General features: G+C 40.0%; 1 protein-coding gene across 2 annotated transcripts; it reads left to right on the top strand.

Annotated features, from left to right (window-relative positions):
- The first annotated feature begins 5,399 nt into the window (after positions 1 to 5,399).
- On the top strand, positions 5,400 to 16,221 carry LOC108702722 (beclin-1). 2 transcript variants are annotated; one of them, XM_018238357.2, is made up of 12 exons: positions 5,400 to 5,556; positions 9,229 to 9,352; positions 10,141 to 10,205; positions 10,478 to 10,536; positions 10,876 to 10,966; positions 11,478 to 11,614; positions 11,912 to 12,106; positions 13,359 to 13,505; positions 13,775 to 13,924; positions 14,035 to 14,095; positions 14,343 to 14,485; positions 15,899 to 16,221. In XM_018238357.2, exons 2-12 carry the CDS (start codon positions 9,232 to 9,234, stop codon positions 16,065 to 16,067), a joined length of 1,338 nt encoding a protein of 445 aa, XP_018093846.1. In that variant the 5' UTR covers positions 5,400 to 5,556; positions 9,229 to 9,231; the 3' UTR covers positions 16,068 to 16,221. The 2 variants fall into 2 exon arrangements, with proteins under 2 accessions (XP_018093846.1, XP_041434515.1); XM_041578581.1 differs by lacking the exons at positions 5,400 to 5,556; positions 10,141 to 10,205.
- The last annotated feature ends 877 nt before the right edge of the window (positions 16,222 to 17,098 follow it).

Raw genomic sequence — 17,098 nt, 5'->3', positions numbered from 1 at the left:
TCGGAAATAATTTCCTTAACACAAGTGTCTGACGAGTATTGGTTCCACACCTCCCGGAATCTTAGCAATCTTCCCCCTATTGGTTGCTGTGACCCCGGAGGGGGTGACCCGTCAGCCTGAAGTGGACTTGTCAGCTGGGGATTTGTTTTGGAACTTGTGGGTCTTCCATGATGCGCTCCCCTTATCGCTTGGCTTAGAGCGAAACTGGGAACGTTGGGGAGGACTGTTTGTCTGGAAACATCGTCCACTGTGGCCATGAAAAAACTTTCCTCTCCTGGACGAAGTTGCGGGTCTGGTTTTGTTTTGGGGAAGAAAGGTGTTTCCCCCCAGTGGCCTGTGAAATTATCTTTTCAAGCTCTTCCCCAAATGTCGTCCCTTAAAGGGAGGCGAGGTTAGGGATTTCTTGGAACTGATATCCGCTGACCAGTTCTTCAGCCAGAGTGTTCTGCGGGCTGTGATGGACAGCGCTGAAGTGCGTGTGGTAATCTGTGCTGTATCCAGGGTGGCATCACACAAATAGGCTGCCACCTCCGTGAGGGACTGTGCGGAAGACATGAGGTCTGTTCTGGGAACGCCATCTTGAATAACCGCAATGATAGATTCGGCCCATGCCTGTATGGCTCTAGCTACGCAGGCCAAAGCCAGAGCTGGTCGAAGGGTCAACCCGACGGATGAGTAGACTGTCCTTAGGTTTCCTTATAGACGTCTGTCGGATGGGTCTTTGAAGGTTGCGGCGTCAGTAACTGGTAATGCTGTGGATTTGGATAGCCTCGAGACTTTGGGAAATGGGTATGATTTCAAAATTTCCGTGTAGCTTGGAACTTTCGCTCTGACGAGTTCCATTCCTCATGTATTATGTTGAGTTGTTGGCCATGCGATTGAAAGCATGCAGAGGATTTGTGCATCCTCTTGAACAGGTTTGTTGATGAAGCCTGTTGTTCTGGTGTCTGTGCGACTTTTAGCACGTCCATCACCCCCTTGATGATACCATCTACATTGTGAGGAAGCTCCTTGCTCTTAGTCTCTTCCTCATTTTACTGTTCTGCTTCTGAGGAGACCTCAGATGGTGGAATCTGATTGAGAGGCGTCCTCTCCAGCTGAAGAGGCGTCAGAGGGGGTATGGGTGTCCGTGTCACCCATGGGACTGGGAAGCCTTTTGCGCTTTCCGCCGGTTTTGTGGCCTAGCTTGGCTAGGGCTTTGCCCAAATTATTGGCAATGGATGGAAGACCCTGCAGGGATGCCAGGGACTGAGAAAGCTGAATGGCCTATAGAGGGGCGGGAGGCTCTGATGATGTGCCCGCCACCCCATCAATTGCAGTAGAATCCTGTGCAGGGTCCCCAGATTCAGGGATCATTGGGATGGGCCCCTGGGTGGGTGCGGGCCCCTGTCCCTTTGAGCAAGATCTGCAGAGCGGGTCACCCTGGCCCCCAGGGATCTTTAGCTGACAGTTTTTGCAGGTAAAGTAAGTCACATGTGCTGCTGGTGCTCTTCCCCTCAGCCCTGAGGAAAAATCCCCCTGACTTTCCTTCTGCCATGTGAGCAGTGGCTAAGGTACCTGCTGAAGGGATGGCTGTCAGGTAAGGGTGCCTTGGGCAAGGCTCTCGGGAGAAGTACAACCCAGATACTGCTGCCTGAAGGGAGATGAGCGAAAGCCCCAAGAGGGAAGCTGTCTCCGGTCCTATGAAGCAGGGAAGGCTGCTGGCATTGCTGCATGCAGGAGGAGGAAATTGGGAGAGTGCGCACCAGCTTTTAGAAACTGAAAAATTGTCGCCCAGAAACCTCCCCTGGTTGCTGGCGCCTCCTCCTATAGTTCACGCCGAAAGTAAGATCAGACTATTGGTAGTCTGTTCAGTGTTCAGGCTCCAGTGTGTTCTAGAGCTTTGTTAAATGCAGTGCAACCCCAGTGTTGGGGTGCCATGTTTGTCACAGCAGATATATACTGTTTATATATATATATATATATATATATATATATATATATATATATATATATATATATACTATAGTATGTATGTATATATATATATATATATATATATATATATATATATATATATATATTTCAGCAAAGCCAAACCTCAGTAACAAAAAAATGAACAGATGGATTTTAGAAAATTATCCCACAATTGCCATCACTGGTGAGAGCGTGTCATAAAGGAGGAATATAAAGTGACCTTTATAAGCTCCTTGCCAAGCGAGTTCCCAGAGTAGCTTATTTTAATCCCCCCTGGACATGAGATGAAGACATGCTGCAGTTTTAGACCAACAGTGTATTTAAATATTGGCTCTACACCACTAAATGAATAGTAAGTCGTTTCAGTCTGTGCCTCTTTCACCACGGTAAGCCTCCCTCTTTCAGGAACCAAGCAAGAATTAGTTAGCTATTAAGGGAAAACTATACCCCCCAAAATTAATGCTTGAGCAACATACAGTTTATATCAAATTAAGTGGCATATTAAAGAATCTTATCAAACTGGAATAAATATTTAAGTAAATATTGCCCTTTTACATCTCTTGCCTTGAACCACCATTTTGGGATATTCTCTGTGCTGCCTCAGAGATCATCTGACCAGAAATACTACAGCTCTTACTGTAACAGGGAGAAGTGTGGAAGCAAAAGACAGAACTCTGTCTGTTAGTTGGTTCATGTGACCTAACATGTATGGTTTGTTTGTGTGCACAGTGAATCCTAGGATCCAAGGGGGTGGCCCTTATTTTTTAAAATGGCAATTTTCTATGTATGGTACATACTACTAAAAAGTTTATTATTATGAAAATTGTTTATTTGCATGAAGCAGGCTTTTACATATGAGCTGTTTTATGCAAGATTATACATTGTTTGAGGGGTATAGTTTTTCCTTTCATCTCTTGTTTCCCGTACACTATAAGGCATAATGGTTAGGTACAGGCTGAGAGGTCTGCTTGCGTTGTCTCTTGTCTCTCTTTTCTTCTAGTTCTTCCAGATTTTCTGCAAATAAAACTCTGAGGGGGTTCAACAGTTTCAGGACTGTCCAATTAAATCATTATAAAAATAAAGGAATGTTGGCTACACAACAATATTACAACTAATAAAATAGGGTCAGTATGAGTTCATTTTTACTGACAACACATTACTAATGTAGATGCGTGCCCTATAACCCAACCTGTTGTGGCATATAAATTTAGGGTAGGCTCTAGCACATAAACTAAACCTTGGAACATAACTATACATTTTAATCCTAACTACAGGTACGTTATCCATTATCCAAAACCTGTTATCCAGGAAGCTTGGAATTAAGGGAAAGCTACCCTCTATAGACTCCATTTTAATAAAAACAATTTAGATTTAAAATGATTTTTTTTGTAATAATAACAGTACCTTTTACTTTATCCCAACTAATCCTTACTATAGGCAAACCAATCATATTGGGTTTATTTATTGTTTAACTGATATTCAAGCAGACTTAAAGTATTACGATCCAAATTACAAAAGATTCCTTCTCCAGAAAACGGCTGGTCCCAAGCATTGTTATAAAAGGTTCAAGTCTCCTTTGTGAATAACATTTCACCAGGCCCCACTTAGCTAATAATATTACTAAATATTTCACAGTAAGAGTCACCTGCTATAGTTTTAGGAAGCAAAATATTAAGTTAGGTTGAAAAGTTCAACTTTTTTAGTCTACATAACCTGCCTAACTGGCAATAATTTCATTATCGATTTGCCTAGTGCAGTTCCATTATGGCTTGCATATTTTTACATCCCAGGTGCATAACAGGTTAAATAGCAGTGGAACCAATACTAAGCCCTGAGGGACCCCACTAAGAACCTTACCGTAGAGAACATACGATTAACAACTACTCTCTGTACCCGATCCTGTAGCCAGTTTCCTATTCATGTGCAAACAACTTCATTAAGCCCAACAGACCTTAGTTTAGAAAGCAGTCGTTTGTGGGGCATTGTATCAATTGCATTGACAAAATCCAAATAGATCACATCTATCTGCTCCCCCACTGTTCAGCATCTTGCTTACCTCGTCGTAAAGACCAATCAATTTTGGGTAGGACTACACGGACATTTCAGCGCAATCCGACAAAACGCAGGCGACCAATCGCATGCCACTCTGGATCAATGCTGCGACTTCATCCGACATTTCTATCTCATACCTTATTTCCGAAGAAATGGCGGATGAAGTCACATCGTTGGTCCAGTGTCGCATGCCATTGTTCACCGGCATTTTGTCGCAGCACGTCGAAAACGTCTGTGTAGTCCTAATCTTTCTCTTTGGTCTGCTGCACCAAACAGCCAGAAAAAAACACAAAGTGTCTAACTTAATTGGTTCTTGGCGGAGAGCCCAGGATAGATACTTAAGATACTTTTGTAAGGACGTTCAGCCTGTATGGAACACACAGCACTTCGACCAGTCTCAACCAATCAACGTCCAGCTTCGCCGTTTCTAGGCAACAGATGGTCCAATCAACGCCACATCGCGTCCTGTCATTCAATCCAATCGGTGCCTTGTGTTAGCTGGACGAGTGCCGCCATATTGGGGCTGGTAGAGGTGGACACCCTCATAATAATAATATAATAAGCCGTCCCCTTTCAAATACTCCATCACATACCTCCCAACATTTTGGAAGTAAAAAGAGGGACAAAATCTTTTTTTTCCGCACGTAGCGCAGCAATTTCTGACCACACCCCTTTCTGTGACCACACCCCCTAATTACCATGTTTGTTTTACAAAATTTGCCAGGTTATGAAAGTTTGAAAATATTTCTCCTTATCTAAACTGTGTTTTTGTGTCTCAAAATTGTTACAAAGTATCTTATTTGCACCTGTTAGCTGTTCTGGGCTCTCTGCTAAAAGCCAATTAAGTGAGAAACTTTGTTTCTTTTTCTGGCTGTTCAGTGCAGAGAAAAGAGGGACTTTCCAGTACAAATGAGGGACTGCGGGTTGAGCTGTCAAAAGAGGGACTGTCCCTCCGAAAAAGGGACAGTTGGGAGGTATGCCATCACGTCTTAACAGAGGACTGTAGTTCGGAAGAATTTGTACTGTTATTCCTCTGATGACTAGTACTGGAGTGCGACTAACAAAACAACACAAACTTTAAACCAAGTACTCTGTAGGCATTTCAGCGTTTCCAGCCCCACGCCGCATTGTTTATGGCTACTAAACCTTTAAACTTCAGCTTTCTGCAGCGGAAGTACTTTTTTCACGTAGTGTATATATATATATATATATATATATACATATATACATATATTTATATATATATATATATATATATATATATATTGTAATTAACCAATAAGAATATAACAGAAAAATACAAAAATCTGATGACTTCCGTTCCGCAGGATTAATACGGAAACCTATCGTGACGCACGTCCGCTTTCTAAAACAGGAAGTAAACAAATAATGCGAACACGCGCCCCCAGGGGGAGGTCCAAAATGGATGGGGACGGTATCTGTCAGGAGAGTCGTATGAGCTGTCTGCGTTAGACTTCTTTTCTGCGTTAGACTTCTTTTCTGCGATCTTACAGAAACGAGTGAATATTCCGTGTCTCTTTAGTGTAGGTAAGTAAGCGCTCTCAAAATAGGCGCCCAGTTTAAACAGTGTCAAAAGGGGCAGCAATAAAACCTAGTGGTATGAAAGCATCACATTTAAACCCACGGTGGATTTCTGTGTTTCTGGTTCCACAGTGCTGTGTGAGTGTTGCTTGTCTTCTTGTAGGGGGTTGTGGGATCCCTCTAGTTGCTAGTACATTCCTGTAATCTCTGTCTAAGCTCCCACCATATATGAGGGATCTGCTGCCTTTTAAAGGGGAACTAAACCCAAACAACGAATATAGCTAAAAATGCAGTATTTTATATACTGAACTACTTGCACCAGCCTATAGTTTCAGCCTTGCAGTAGCAGGAAAGATACAGGACTTCAAACTTGTCACAGGGGGTCACCATCTTGGAAAGTGTCTGCGACGCTCACATGCTCAGTGGGCTCTGAGCAGCTGTTGAGAAGCTAAGCTTAGGTGATGTCGCAAATTATCAAGCAGAAAATTAGGCAATATTGTCACATTTCTATTCTATATGTATTGTATATTGTGAGTGTGTCCCTAAACTCAGTAAGTGACAGCAGCACAGACAGGTCTGGACTGAGAATTAAAATAGGCCTTGGCATTTCAGGTACACAGAGGCCCAATCAGCCCCCACCAGCCCATTAAATACTGACTTTCTATGGCACCTTATAGCAGCCCCTCTGGCATTTGCCAGCACCCACAGATTGCCAGTCCGGGCCTGAGCACAGAGCATGTGAAGTGAATAAGTAAAAATAAGATGGAGAGCTACTGGGGCATCTTTGGAGGCACATATCTTTACTGCTAAAGGAATGTGGTTGCCTTGGGCTGGTACAGAAGCACAAAACATAAATAAAGGTGCAGAAAGGCAGATCAAGTGTTTTTCTACAGGTCATGGGACTCTTGGGCAACTTCTAATACAGGTATCCAGAATGCTCGGGACCTGGGCTTTTGCAGATAACGGATCTTTCCCTAATTTGGATCTTCATACCTTAATTTTACTAAAATATCATAAACATTAAATAAACGCAATAGGATGGTTTTGCTTCTAATAAGGATTAATTATATCTTAGTTTAAATCAAGTACAAGCTACTGTTTTATTATTACACAGAAAAGGGTAATCATTTTGTAAAATTTGGATTATTTGAGTTATAATGGAGTCTATGAGACATGTTCATTCCGAATTCGGAACTTTCTGGATAATGGGTTTCCGGATAACGGATCCAATACCTGTACTATAGTTGAAAGTAGGTCACAACATGCTGACTCCCAGAGAATTGGATCTTAGACTATTTTAACACGAAATGTCAGTAATTTTTTACTTTTTTTTACATCTCTTTACCCATTTGCAAACATGACGAATATTTTTTTATTTTCTACCATTGGTTGCCTCCCAATTTCAAATGGAAATAGAAATAGTTATTTCGCCCCATTGTTCTGAACGTAATTCTGAATGGGAGCAACTGTGGCAAGCTGTAGATCTAGTGTTTTCAATTCCTCATCATATTAATTGCGCAAAGGTTTGATGTGTCTTTAAGACTATGATTGGCTGTTGTGTTGTCACATCATATCAGTTGGCTGGAAGGGACGTCCCCATATTAAACCAGGAATTAATAGTGCTGCTGATTTCTGCCATGAAGAGGGAGTACATAGACCTACACTTTCTAGAATCAACATAGTGCTGCTTGCTTTCAGCAGTGAGATGTTCAGGAAGTGGAAGTAGAATACATATAAAAATGCACAGAATAACAAATGCTTAATAGTGATTAGTATTGTACTGTGTGTATCTGGATCTACAGTTAGGTCCATAAATCTTTGAACAGAGAACTTTTTTCTAATTTTGGTTCTGTACATTACCACAGTGAATTTTAAATGAAACAACTCAGATGCAGTTGAACTGCAGACTTTCAGCTTTAATTCAGTGGGTTGAACAAAAAGATTGCATAAAGATGTGAGAAACTAAAGCTTTTTTCAACACAATCGCTTCATTTCAGGGGCCCAAAAGCAATTGGACAATTGACTGAAAGGCTATTTCATGGGCAGATGTGGGCAATTCCTCCTTCATGTCATTATCAATGAAGCAGATAAAAGCCCTGGAGTTGATTTGAGGAGGGGGGGTGCTTGTATGTGGAAGATTTTGCTGTGAACAGACAACATGCGGTCAAAGGAGCTCTCCATGCAGGTGAAACAAGTCATCCTTAACCTGCAAAAACAGAAAAAACCCATGTGAGAAATTGCTACAATATTAGGAGTGGCAAAATCTACAGTTTGGTACATCCTGAGAAAGAAAGAAAGTATTGGTGAACTCAAAAAGACCTGGACCTCCACAGAAGACAGAAGTGGTGGAAGATTGCAGAAACATTTCCATGGTGAAGAGAAACCCCTTCACAACAGCCAAACAAGTGAACAACACTCTCCAGGAGGTAGGCGTATTGATATCCAAGTCTAGCATAAAGAGAAGACTGCATGAAAGTAAATACAGAGGGTGCACTGCAAGGTGCAAGCCACTCATAAGCATCAAGAATAGAAAGGCTAGATTGGACTTTGCTTAAAAAAAACCCATAAAACATCTAAAAAGCCAGCACAGTTCTGGAAAAACATTCTTTGGACAGATGAAACCAAGATCAACCTCTACCACAATGATGCCAAGAAAAAAGTATGGAGAAGGCATGGAACAGCTCATGATCCAAAGAATACCACATCATCTATAAAACATGGTGGAGGCAGTGTGATGGCTTGGGCGTGCATGGCTGCCAGTGGCACTGGGACACTAGTGTTTATCCATGATGTGACACAGGACAGAAGCATCCAAATTCTGAGTTGTTCAGAGACAAACTGTCTGCTCAAATCCAGCTAAATGCAGTCACATTGATTGGGGAGGCGTTTCATAATGACCCAAAACATACAGCCAAAGCAACCCAGGAGTTTATTAAAGCAAAGAAGTGGAATATTCTTGAATGGCCAAGTCAGTCACCTGATCTGAACCCAATTGAGCTGCATTTAGTTGTTGAAGACTAAACTTAGGACAGAAAGGCCCACAAACAAACAGCAACTGAAAGCCGCTGCAGTAAAGGCCTGGCAGAGCATTAAAAATGAGGAAACCCAGAATCTGGTGATGTCCAGGAGTTCAAGACTTCAGGCTGTCATTGCCAGCAAAGGGTTTCAACCAAGTATTAGAAATGAACATTTTATTTTCAGTTTTTTAATATGTCCATTTGCTTTTGAGCCCCTGAAATAAAGTGATTGCATTAAAAAAGGCTTTAGTTCCTCACATTTTTATGCAATTCTGTTCAACCCACTGGATTAAAGCTGAAAGTCTGCAGTTCAACTGCAGCTGAGTTGTTTCATTTAAAATGAATTGTGGTAATGTACAGAACCAAAATTAGGAAAAAGTTGTCTCTGTCCAAAGATTTATGAACCTAACTGTAAGAGTGTGTGACTTAGTTTGTTTTCAAAAATTAAAAAAAATGCACATTTCCAAAATTTAAAGATCTTTAAAAACATACTGTAAGTGGCTGCTGTGATGAAACTGAACACGTATCGGGAACACACCTTAATCATAGTTTGCTGTGTTAACAAGTACTGTGTTAGTACTAAAGTCAGACAAATAACAGTTGTACATTTATGCTTTTCTGGACCTTTAAGTGCAGCTGCATTTTTTTAACTTCCTTTTAGAGAATGGAGACCTCTAAATCCTCTACAATGCAGGTCAGCTTTGTGTGTCAGAGGTGCAGTCAACCTCTGAAGTTGGACACATCCTTCAAGATCCTGGATAAGGTCACCATGCAGGAACTGACAGGTGCAAAGAACAAATGTCTCATTGATATTACCATTAAAGTCATTTTTTCAAAATGCATCAGTTAATAGTGCTGCTCTAGAAGACATCTGCACTGAAATCTGTTTTTAGAAAAAAGAGCAAATGTTTTTTTTATATTTAATTTTGAAATCTAATATGGGGCTGGATATATTGGCAGTTTCCTAGGTGCCCCCAGTCATGTGACTTGTGCTCTGAAAACTTGTCACCTCCCCTCAGCACTCCATCAGCAGAACAATGGGAAGGTAACCAGGTAACAGCTGCCTGGTAGATATAAGAATAGCACTCAATAGTAAAAATCCTTGTCCCACTGCAACTCCTTCAGTTACATTGAGTAAGAGAAATAATAGCCTGTCAGAAGCAGTTCCATAGTGCTGCTCTGTCTCTTTCTGAAAGCACATGACCAGGCAAAATGACCTGAGATGGTGCCTACACACCAATATTAAAACTAAAAAAAAAATACACTTGTTGGTTTGGGAACGGAAATTTAACATGGTAGAGTAACTTATTTGCAGTGTAAACAGAGTAATTTAGAAATAAAAAGAACCAATTGTCTGGAATGTGGCGACAGACTGTGGAAGGCCATGTTGAGTCTGGTTCTCAAGAGATATCATCCTTTGAACAGCAAGGTCAGCCAATAGTGGTCATTTCTAGTAGTCAAGATTTTAGGGGACCCATGATTGGCAGGAAGGTCAACCATTTGATTGATGCAATCACAAGCTGTTTGGGTTACTTTACTCTGCTAGCTGATATAATAGTAATATCTCTTACAGCCCCTCTGGTGACAACAGCAGCAGTAAAGCCAGGTGACATTCAAGAAGTAGATTCAAATGTAGAGGTAAGTGATACTATCCTTTCTTCATCATTTGAATCACCTTGATACAATTAGACTGAATCTCAAACACAACTCTCACTAGCGATTGCTTATTTATGAGCGACAGACTATTTTGTGTGAATCCCACTTCACCTACTGCGTTGAGCTGTAAAGTAGTCACTGTTTCCTTTCTTCTAATTATCAGAACATTCAGTGTAAAGGACAGGAAGGAAGGAACGATTAGGATTGATGTTAAATATAAAACACCCCTGTTTCTCATGTTTTTTTCTTTGCAGGAAACTTTTGCTGAAAACCGAACAGATGGTGTATCCCGAAGACTTATCCCACCAGCGAGGTAAACCAATATTTTACATGGTTACCTGTACAACATATCAAGACAAGTGGACATGTGTGCTTGTTTACTTTATGAGCAGATATACACATTAATGCTGACCACACATTGACAAATCCACACCATTATTTGGCTTTTGGCCCCTGTTGATTGTATCCTCTTTCACCTCCCACCCTCTGCTGCTCGCTTATTTCCTTATTTTCGCTTATTACCAGTTGCTCATTGGTTTGCCCCCTCACTTCCCCTGCTGGTGGCTCTCTAGGAATTGTGCACCCTCTAGACATATACCTCTGCTGCCTTCCGTGAGCTCCAGCTTTTAAACTAATCTGTTTTTAAACACAGAATGATGTCAACAGAAAGTGCAACCAGTTTTACACTGATAGGAGAGGCATCTGATGGCGGCACCATGGAGAATCTGAGCAGAAGACTGAAGGTAACCAAAATAAAGCATAGTGAAATAGATTCTCCATTTTCAAAACATATCGGGCACATCAAGGAAAGTGTTAAAGGAAAAGTATATACCTCATTTTAACATTAGCACAATAAATAGTGATATGTAAGGTCTGCATTCATTCTATTTAACTGTGCAGAACAGTAAAACTGAATGCCATTTTAAACTAGAACCCACCTACTTTTTTCTTACAAGCACTTCTGGGAGGAGGGAAAGCCCATCTATGTTAACTACCCTGCATAAGAAACTGCTGCTTATCTGTAACCCCAAGACGCAGGCAGTAATTTGTCAAATCTTTATTTCTCCCAGGAGCAGATAGGGTTAAAACAAAGCAAGTGTCCATTTTTGTTGTTGTTGTTGTTTTATTGTTTCAATACAAGACCTATGTATTTGACTTTGGCTGGGCAATATGTAAATATTAGCCTCCTACTGTGAATAGAAGGAAGGAAGAGAGGCTTATCCACTTACCTGAATATTATATGTTTACTTCCAGGTGACGGGGGATTTGTTTGACATTATGTCAGGGCAGACGGATGTCGACCATCCACTTTGTGAGGAATGTACAGATACCCTCTTGGACCAACTGGATACTCAGTTAAACATCACTGAGAACGAGTGTCAAAACTACAAGTATGAAACTGAATATATGTGATAGGACTAAGATGGCTGTTCTGCTTATTGCTAATTTGCTAAGAAGAACTTGGTTTCCCATGTGACTTTTATTAAAGGCATGTAGGATTGCCCGTGGGTACTCATACTGCATACTAAAGATGCAACTCACTTTGCTTTGCACAACACTCCACAGAGATGATTATTTGTCTCTCATTTTTTTGATGTCTTCATTGACCAAATTTCTAATTTACATTTACTAGACTCAACAAGATCTTTCTACTTCCACAGCTCATTTGTTTTGTTATGATCTCTTAGACGGTGCCTCGAGATTTTGGAGAGAATGAATGAAGATGACAAAGAGAAACTGGAAGCCAAACTGAAGGAGCTGGCTGAGGATGAGGAAAGACTAATTCTGGATTTAGAGGAGGTGGAGAGAAACCGTGAGTTAGTTGCTAAGGACATCGAGAAAGTACGAGAGGAAGCAGAGAGGCTTGATCAGGAGGAGGCTCGGTGAGTGTTAAAGGGCAACTAAAGTCTAAAATAGAATAATGTTAGAAATGCTGTACTTTGTATACTAAATATAATCATGAACTTACTGCACCAGAAGCCCAATTAAACAAATGATTTGGGCTTATAAAGTTGGCTCAGGGGCTGTCATCTTGTGACTTTTAAACATCTTTGCAATAACAAGACACTGCACTGGTCTGGGCTTCAGTTGGGAGGTTAAGCTTAGGAATCGTCATAAATGATCAAAACAGCACAAGTCAAATAATATCTGCCAGAAGCCAATACAACAAGACTGATTAATAATCAGAATATAAAGACTGCACTGAGTTTGTGGATACAAATCTACACAGTTGTTACAGGGAAACAAACAAAGCTGCTCGAGTACCCCCCCCCCCCCCGTAGTTTGAAAGTATGATCGTTTCCCTGCACAGCAGTTAGGGACCGTCTAAAGTTTCCTATCTGTAGCTGTCAGAGCAAGTACATAAAGGGGGAATATCACTGCATACAGTCAGGTATCTTATAAAAACGGTACACATTTTTTAATTGAAGTATATTGAAGATAGGTTTCTTTTTCATTAAACAAAGTAAAAATTGGATTTTTTTTTTTTTAATGTCAGGTAAATGTGCAAGAAGGTGGAGATACTGTTAAGCCTTTTGCTCTTTGCCGCATCCGTAACTTAAGGGGAATTGTCTAAGAAGTATATTAAATTTGCTTAGGAAAACTAGTTTGAACCCATTTATTGACACAGATTTGTAAAATCCATGCACTTCTGGGTCTGTTTCCCCGCCCTAGACAACAACAAGCAGACCATCTTCTTTAACCTGCAGCCTCTTTATTTGTCATCTGCCTGTCTAAATTAATAGAAGACTCTAGCAAACAGTATATACACGCACACATTACACAATTTGACCACAAAGCCTATGATTATAAAATAAAACATCTTAACACTGCAACATAATCTATTAGACAAAGGTATTTAACAAAAACCAATACAAAGTTACAGCTATGACAATAGATATATATATTATATTATATATATACAGGGAAATGCATATTATGAAAGGCAGGAATCTTCTTAATAAACTGATTGTTTATATTGTAATGACATATAACCTTTAAAAAGGCTACATTTCAGTTCCTTTCCATTTGATGGGCACAATGACACTAGTAGTGTGTAGCTCGAGGGACTTTTAAGGCTAGAATATCATGTATTCTGCAATTTGCAGTGAGATTGTTATTATGTTCCCTTTCCAGCTATCAGAAGGAGTACAGTGAGTTCAAGCGCCAACAGTTGGAGTTAGATGATGATTTAAAGAGTGTGGAGAATCAGATGAGATATGCTCAGATACAGTTGGACAAACTGAAAAAGACCAATGTCTTCAATGCCACATTCCACATCTGGTAAATTGCAATTTATATTGATATGTAAATGAAGGGATTTAGAATGTCCAATATATTGTCTTTGGCAGAGGCCAAAACTGCATTGAAACTTATTAATATAGTTTCACAGAAATTGAGAACAGAAGGACGCTGAAGCAGAATTACTGCTAATGTGCAAATTTATTTTCCACACATTAAAACTTATTTGTTGGTTTGATGTATAGTATATGTTCAAAAGCCCTTTTAGCTGCCTGCCACAAGTAAAAACAAAATATCTTTGCTTACAATAGGCATAGTGGGCAGTTTGGCACAATTAACAACTTTCGTCTTGGCCGCCTGCCTAGTGTGCCAGTGGAATGGAATGAGATTAATGCAGCCTGGGGCCAGACTGTTCTACTGCTTCATGCTCTAGCCAATAAGATGGGGCTGCAGTTCCAGAGGTGAGATATCTACCAATAGCACCTCAGCTGGTGTTAATGCTCACACAGTACCTTATTGTTACAACTACCAACTTGCGTAGCAAATGGTAACTTGTCTTTTTCCACTGCAGGTACCGGTTAGTGCCATTTGGTAACCATTCGTATTTAGAGTCTCTTACAGACAAGTCTAAGGTAGGGAATGTCGGTAACTTCTGAATAAAGCATCTCCCTCATTTCAACTGCTATTATTGCTCTATAATTCCAATACTACATGTGTTTTTTATTATCACAAAAGGGAGATTGAGGGACGCAGGAACCCAATTTCAGGTTCTTTATTCCTGGGTTCACAAGTGCCTTAAAGGAGCCATAGGTGTAGATCATTGCTTGGTGATCTCAAGCGATGTTGTAATCCTCTTTTCTTTTTTTTTTTTTTTGTTAGGAATTGCCCCTGTACTGTTCAGGTGGTTTGCGGTTTTTCTGGGATAACAAGTTTGACCATGCCATGGTAGCTTTCCTGGACTGTGTGCAGCAGTTTAAGGAGGAGGTTGAGAAAGGAGACACTGGTTTCTGCTTGCCCTACAGGTTGGTAGAGTGATTAAAAATGACTTGTTCTAACCAAACACCATGCACTACTTAGAATAATCTCTTGTTTTGGGTATAATGCAAAGCAATACTTTTATTTATGGAATGCTGCCTTGTTTGAGATCAAAGTCAGAATAGATTTTGTTAAATCTACCCTTGATGTGGTGTTTGGAACTGCCCTCAAAGCACTGTGTCAATTTCATTCAAGCCATCTTCTCCTTTCTAGTCCTTTACATCCCTTAGGAGAACAGCTCAAATCTTTGGACTCTTCAAATCAATTTCGGAATTTTACATTTAACATTTTTTTATTATTGTGTATAAAATAAGAAGTCTATGAAGATTCTCATTTATCCAGGTCATTATATACAGTGTCGAGTAGAATTAAGTCAAAAGCAACTGGACATTTAGAGGTTTTCTTGAAAACGTTTTACCACCCATCCCAGTGTTCAACTGAAGTGAATTCCCCGGCATTTAAACACTTGAGGGGAGTAAAGTCACAAACATCAAATCACAATGGTTCCATTGAACTTCAGTAGGCTGAAACTGGGCTTTATCAGAACGAAATCAAAGCCAAGCAAAAACACCAAACCAGGAAATGGAAGGGAGGAACATTGCAGGCGAAGCCACATAGTCATCCTATATGTGGCTGGAACATCAGCAAAACTGAGAATTTTCAAGAACTATCACATTAATGTACATTTCAAACCCAGCAACCCCTGAGAAACATGTTGATACACCCTAGAGACCCAACTGCAAAGCACATGAAAAGTAATGTGGTCTATGCTGTACAGTGTAGTGAGGAGTGCTCCGATCTATACATTGGGGAGACAATAACTGCTCTGTAAGAAAATGGCCCAGCATAGAAGGGGTAACTCCTTCAGGACTAGACCCAGCAGACTATCTACAGCTCAAGGAAAAGTCCTTTGAGGACAGCATTTTGGATAGAGAGGACAAATGGTTTGAAAGAGGTGTGAAAGGCAATTTATGCCAAACTAGAAAAACCATCTCTAAACAGCGAAGGGTGCCTGCAATACTGCTTCTCATCAACATACAATGCCACTTTCACATCCATACCCGGCAGCTTCAAAACAATTCACACTTCCAGTCATGTACATTGAATGATTATCACCTCAATGAAAATCATTGTACCATTGTGACTGGATCACACTTTCACACATCTGTGCGTTTCAGCCAACAACATCCTGAGGTTCAATGGAACCATTGTAATTGGATGTCTGTGACTTTACTACCCTCCAGGGTTTTTAAATGTCAGGGAATAGCCTACCACTTCGGTTGTACTGAAAAAGCCACTCAGATGAGTTATGTATGTAGTCGACTTAATTCGACTACATACTATAGAATAAGACAAATCTAAAAAGGGTTTTGTTTGCCATTCTCCATTTTTCTTCTCAGGATGGATGTAGAAAAAGGAAAAATTGAAGACACAGGAGGAAGTGGTGGATCCTACTCCATCAAGACCCAGTTCAACTCCGAAGAACAGTGGACCAAGGCCCTAAAATTCATGTTAACCAATCTTAAATGGGGACTAGCTTGGGTTTCCTCTCAGTTCTACAACAAATGACACAGCAGTTGGTTGTTTTATTGTTAATGTCTGTGTTTGTTGTGTCGGTCACAGTGAGAGGTTTCTGCCGTTCAGAAGGTTGTGCCAAACCCCTTTACTGCCAGAGGCTGGCCCTGCTGGCATTATAAGGTTAATGTATTTCACCATTTTTCCTCCAAAGCAAGCCTGGTTTTACAACAAGTTTAAAGTCAACTTACAATTATTACTCGTATCAGTTCTTTAACTTCATGGAGCCATCAGTTGAGGTGGTTATGTGTGTGTATATGTATGTAAGTATATATATATATATATATATATATATATATATATATATATATATATATATATATATATATATATATATATATATATATATATATATATATATATATTTACATACATATACACACACATAACCACCATGTATGTATGTATGTAAATATATATATATATCTCCACAAAAACCGCACACATAGGACTTGTTAGTGCAAAAAAAATTGAGGAAGGTTCCTGTATGTGAACCGAAACGTCGGAATAAAACATTTTTTCAATTTTTTTTGCACTAACAAGTCCTATGTGTGCGGTTTTTGTGGAGATATGTACAAGTTAGTAGTTTAACCAGCACCTGGGCAGTTGCCTTAATAGAAAAGTGTGCTCCAGTTTTTGGACTTGCTAAATATATATATATATATATATATATATATATGTGTGTGTGTGTGTGTATATGTGTGTGTGTGTGTGTATATATATATATATATATATATATATATATATATGTGTTGCACCGTCCCTAAATATTTACATTACTTAGAAAACCGTAGTCTTAATTCAAGCTTTTGTTTTTTGACCCAGCTGTATGTACCCGCAAATCCCACACTATTTGACCTTCATACTAAGCTTCCAGGAGTATCTAAATGATTGAGTTAACATTTTAACCAAATTTCACCCTCACCAACCTTCTTCATCCCTTTTTCTTTAGTCTAGTGCTATCTAAATATGATGTTGGGCAGCACATGCTGCGCTGAACTGAAAAGAGAGCCGCTAGTGAGAGC

The sequence above is a fragment of the Xenopus laevis genome, chromosome 9_10S (assembly GCF_017654675.1).
Source record: "Xenopus laevis strain J_2021 chromosome 9_10S, Xenopus_laevis_v10.1, whole genome shotgun sequence".
NCBI classification, from domain to species: Eukaryota; Metazoa; Chordata; class Amphibia; order Anura; family Pipidae; genus Xenopus; species Xenopus laevis.
This window is presented reverse-complemented; position numbering and strand designations above follow the sequence as displayed.

Excerpts from the sequence above, each read along its gene's own strand:
- LOC108702722 (XM_018238357.2), top strand. The coding sequence starts at position 9,232 with ATGGAGACCTCTAAATCCTCTACAATGCAGGTCAGCTTTGTGTGTCAG. Across the intron at positions 10,206-10,477 it reads AAGTAGATTCAAATGTAGAG|GAAACTTTTGCTGAAAACCG; the intron begins GTAAGTGATACT and ends TTTTCTTTGCAG. Across the intron at positions 13,506-13,774 it reads AATGCCACATTCCACATCTG|GCATAGTGGGCAGTTTGGCA; the intron begins GTAAATTGCAAT and ends TGCTTACAATAG.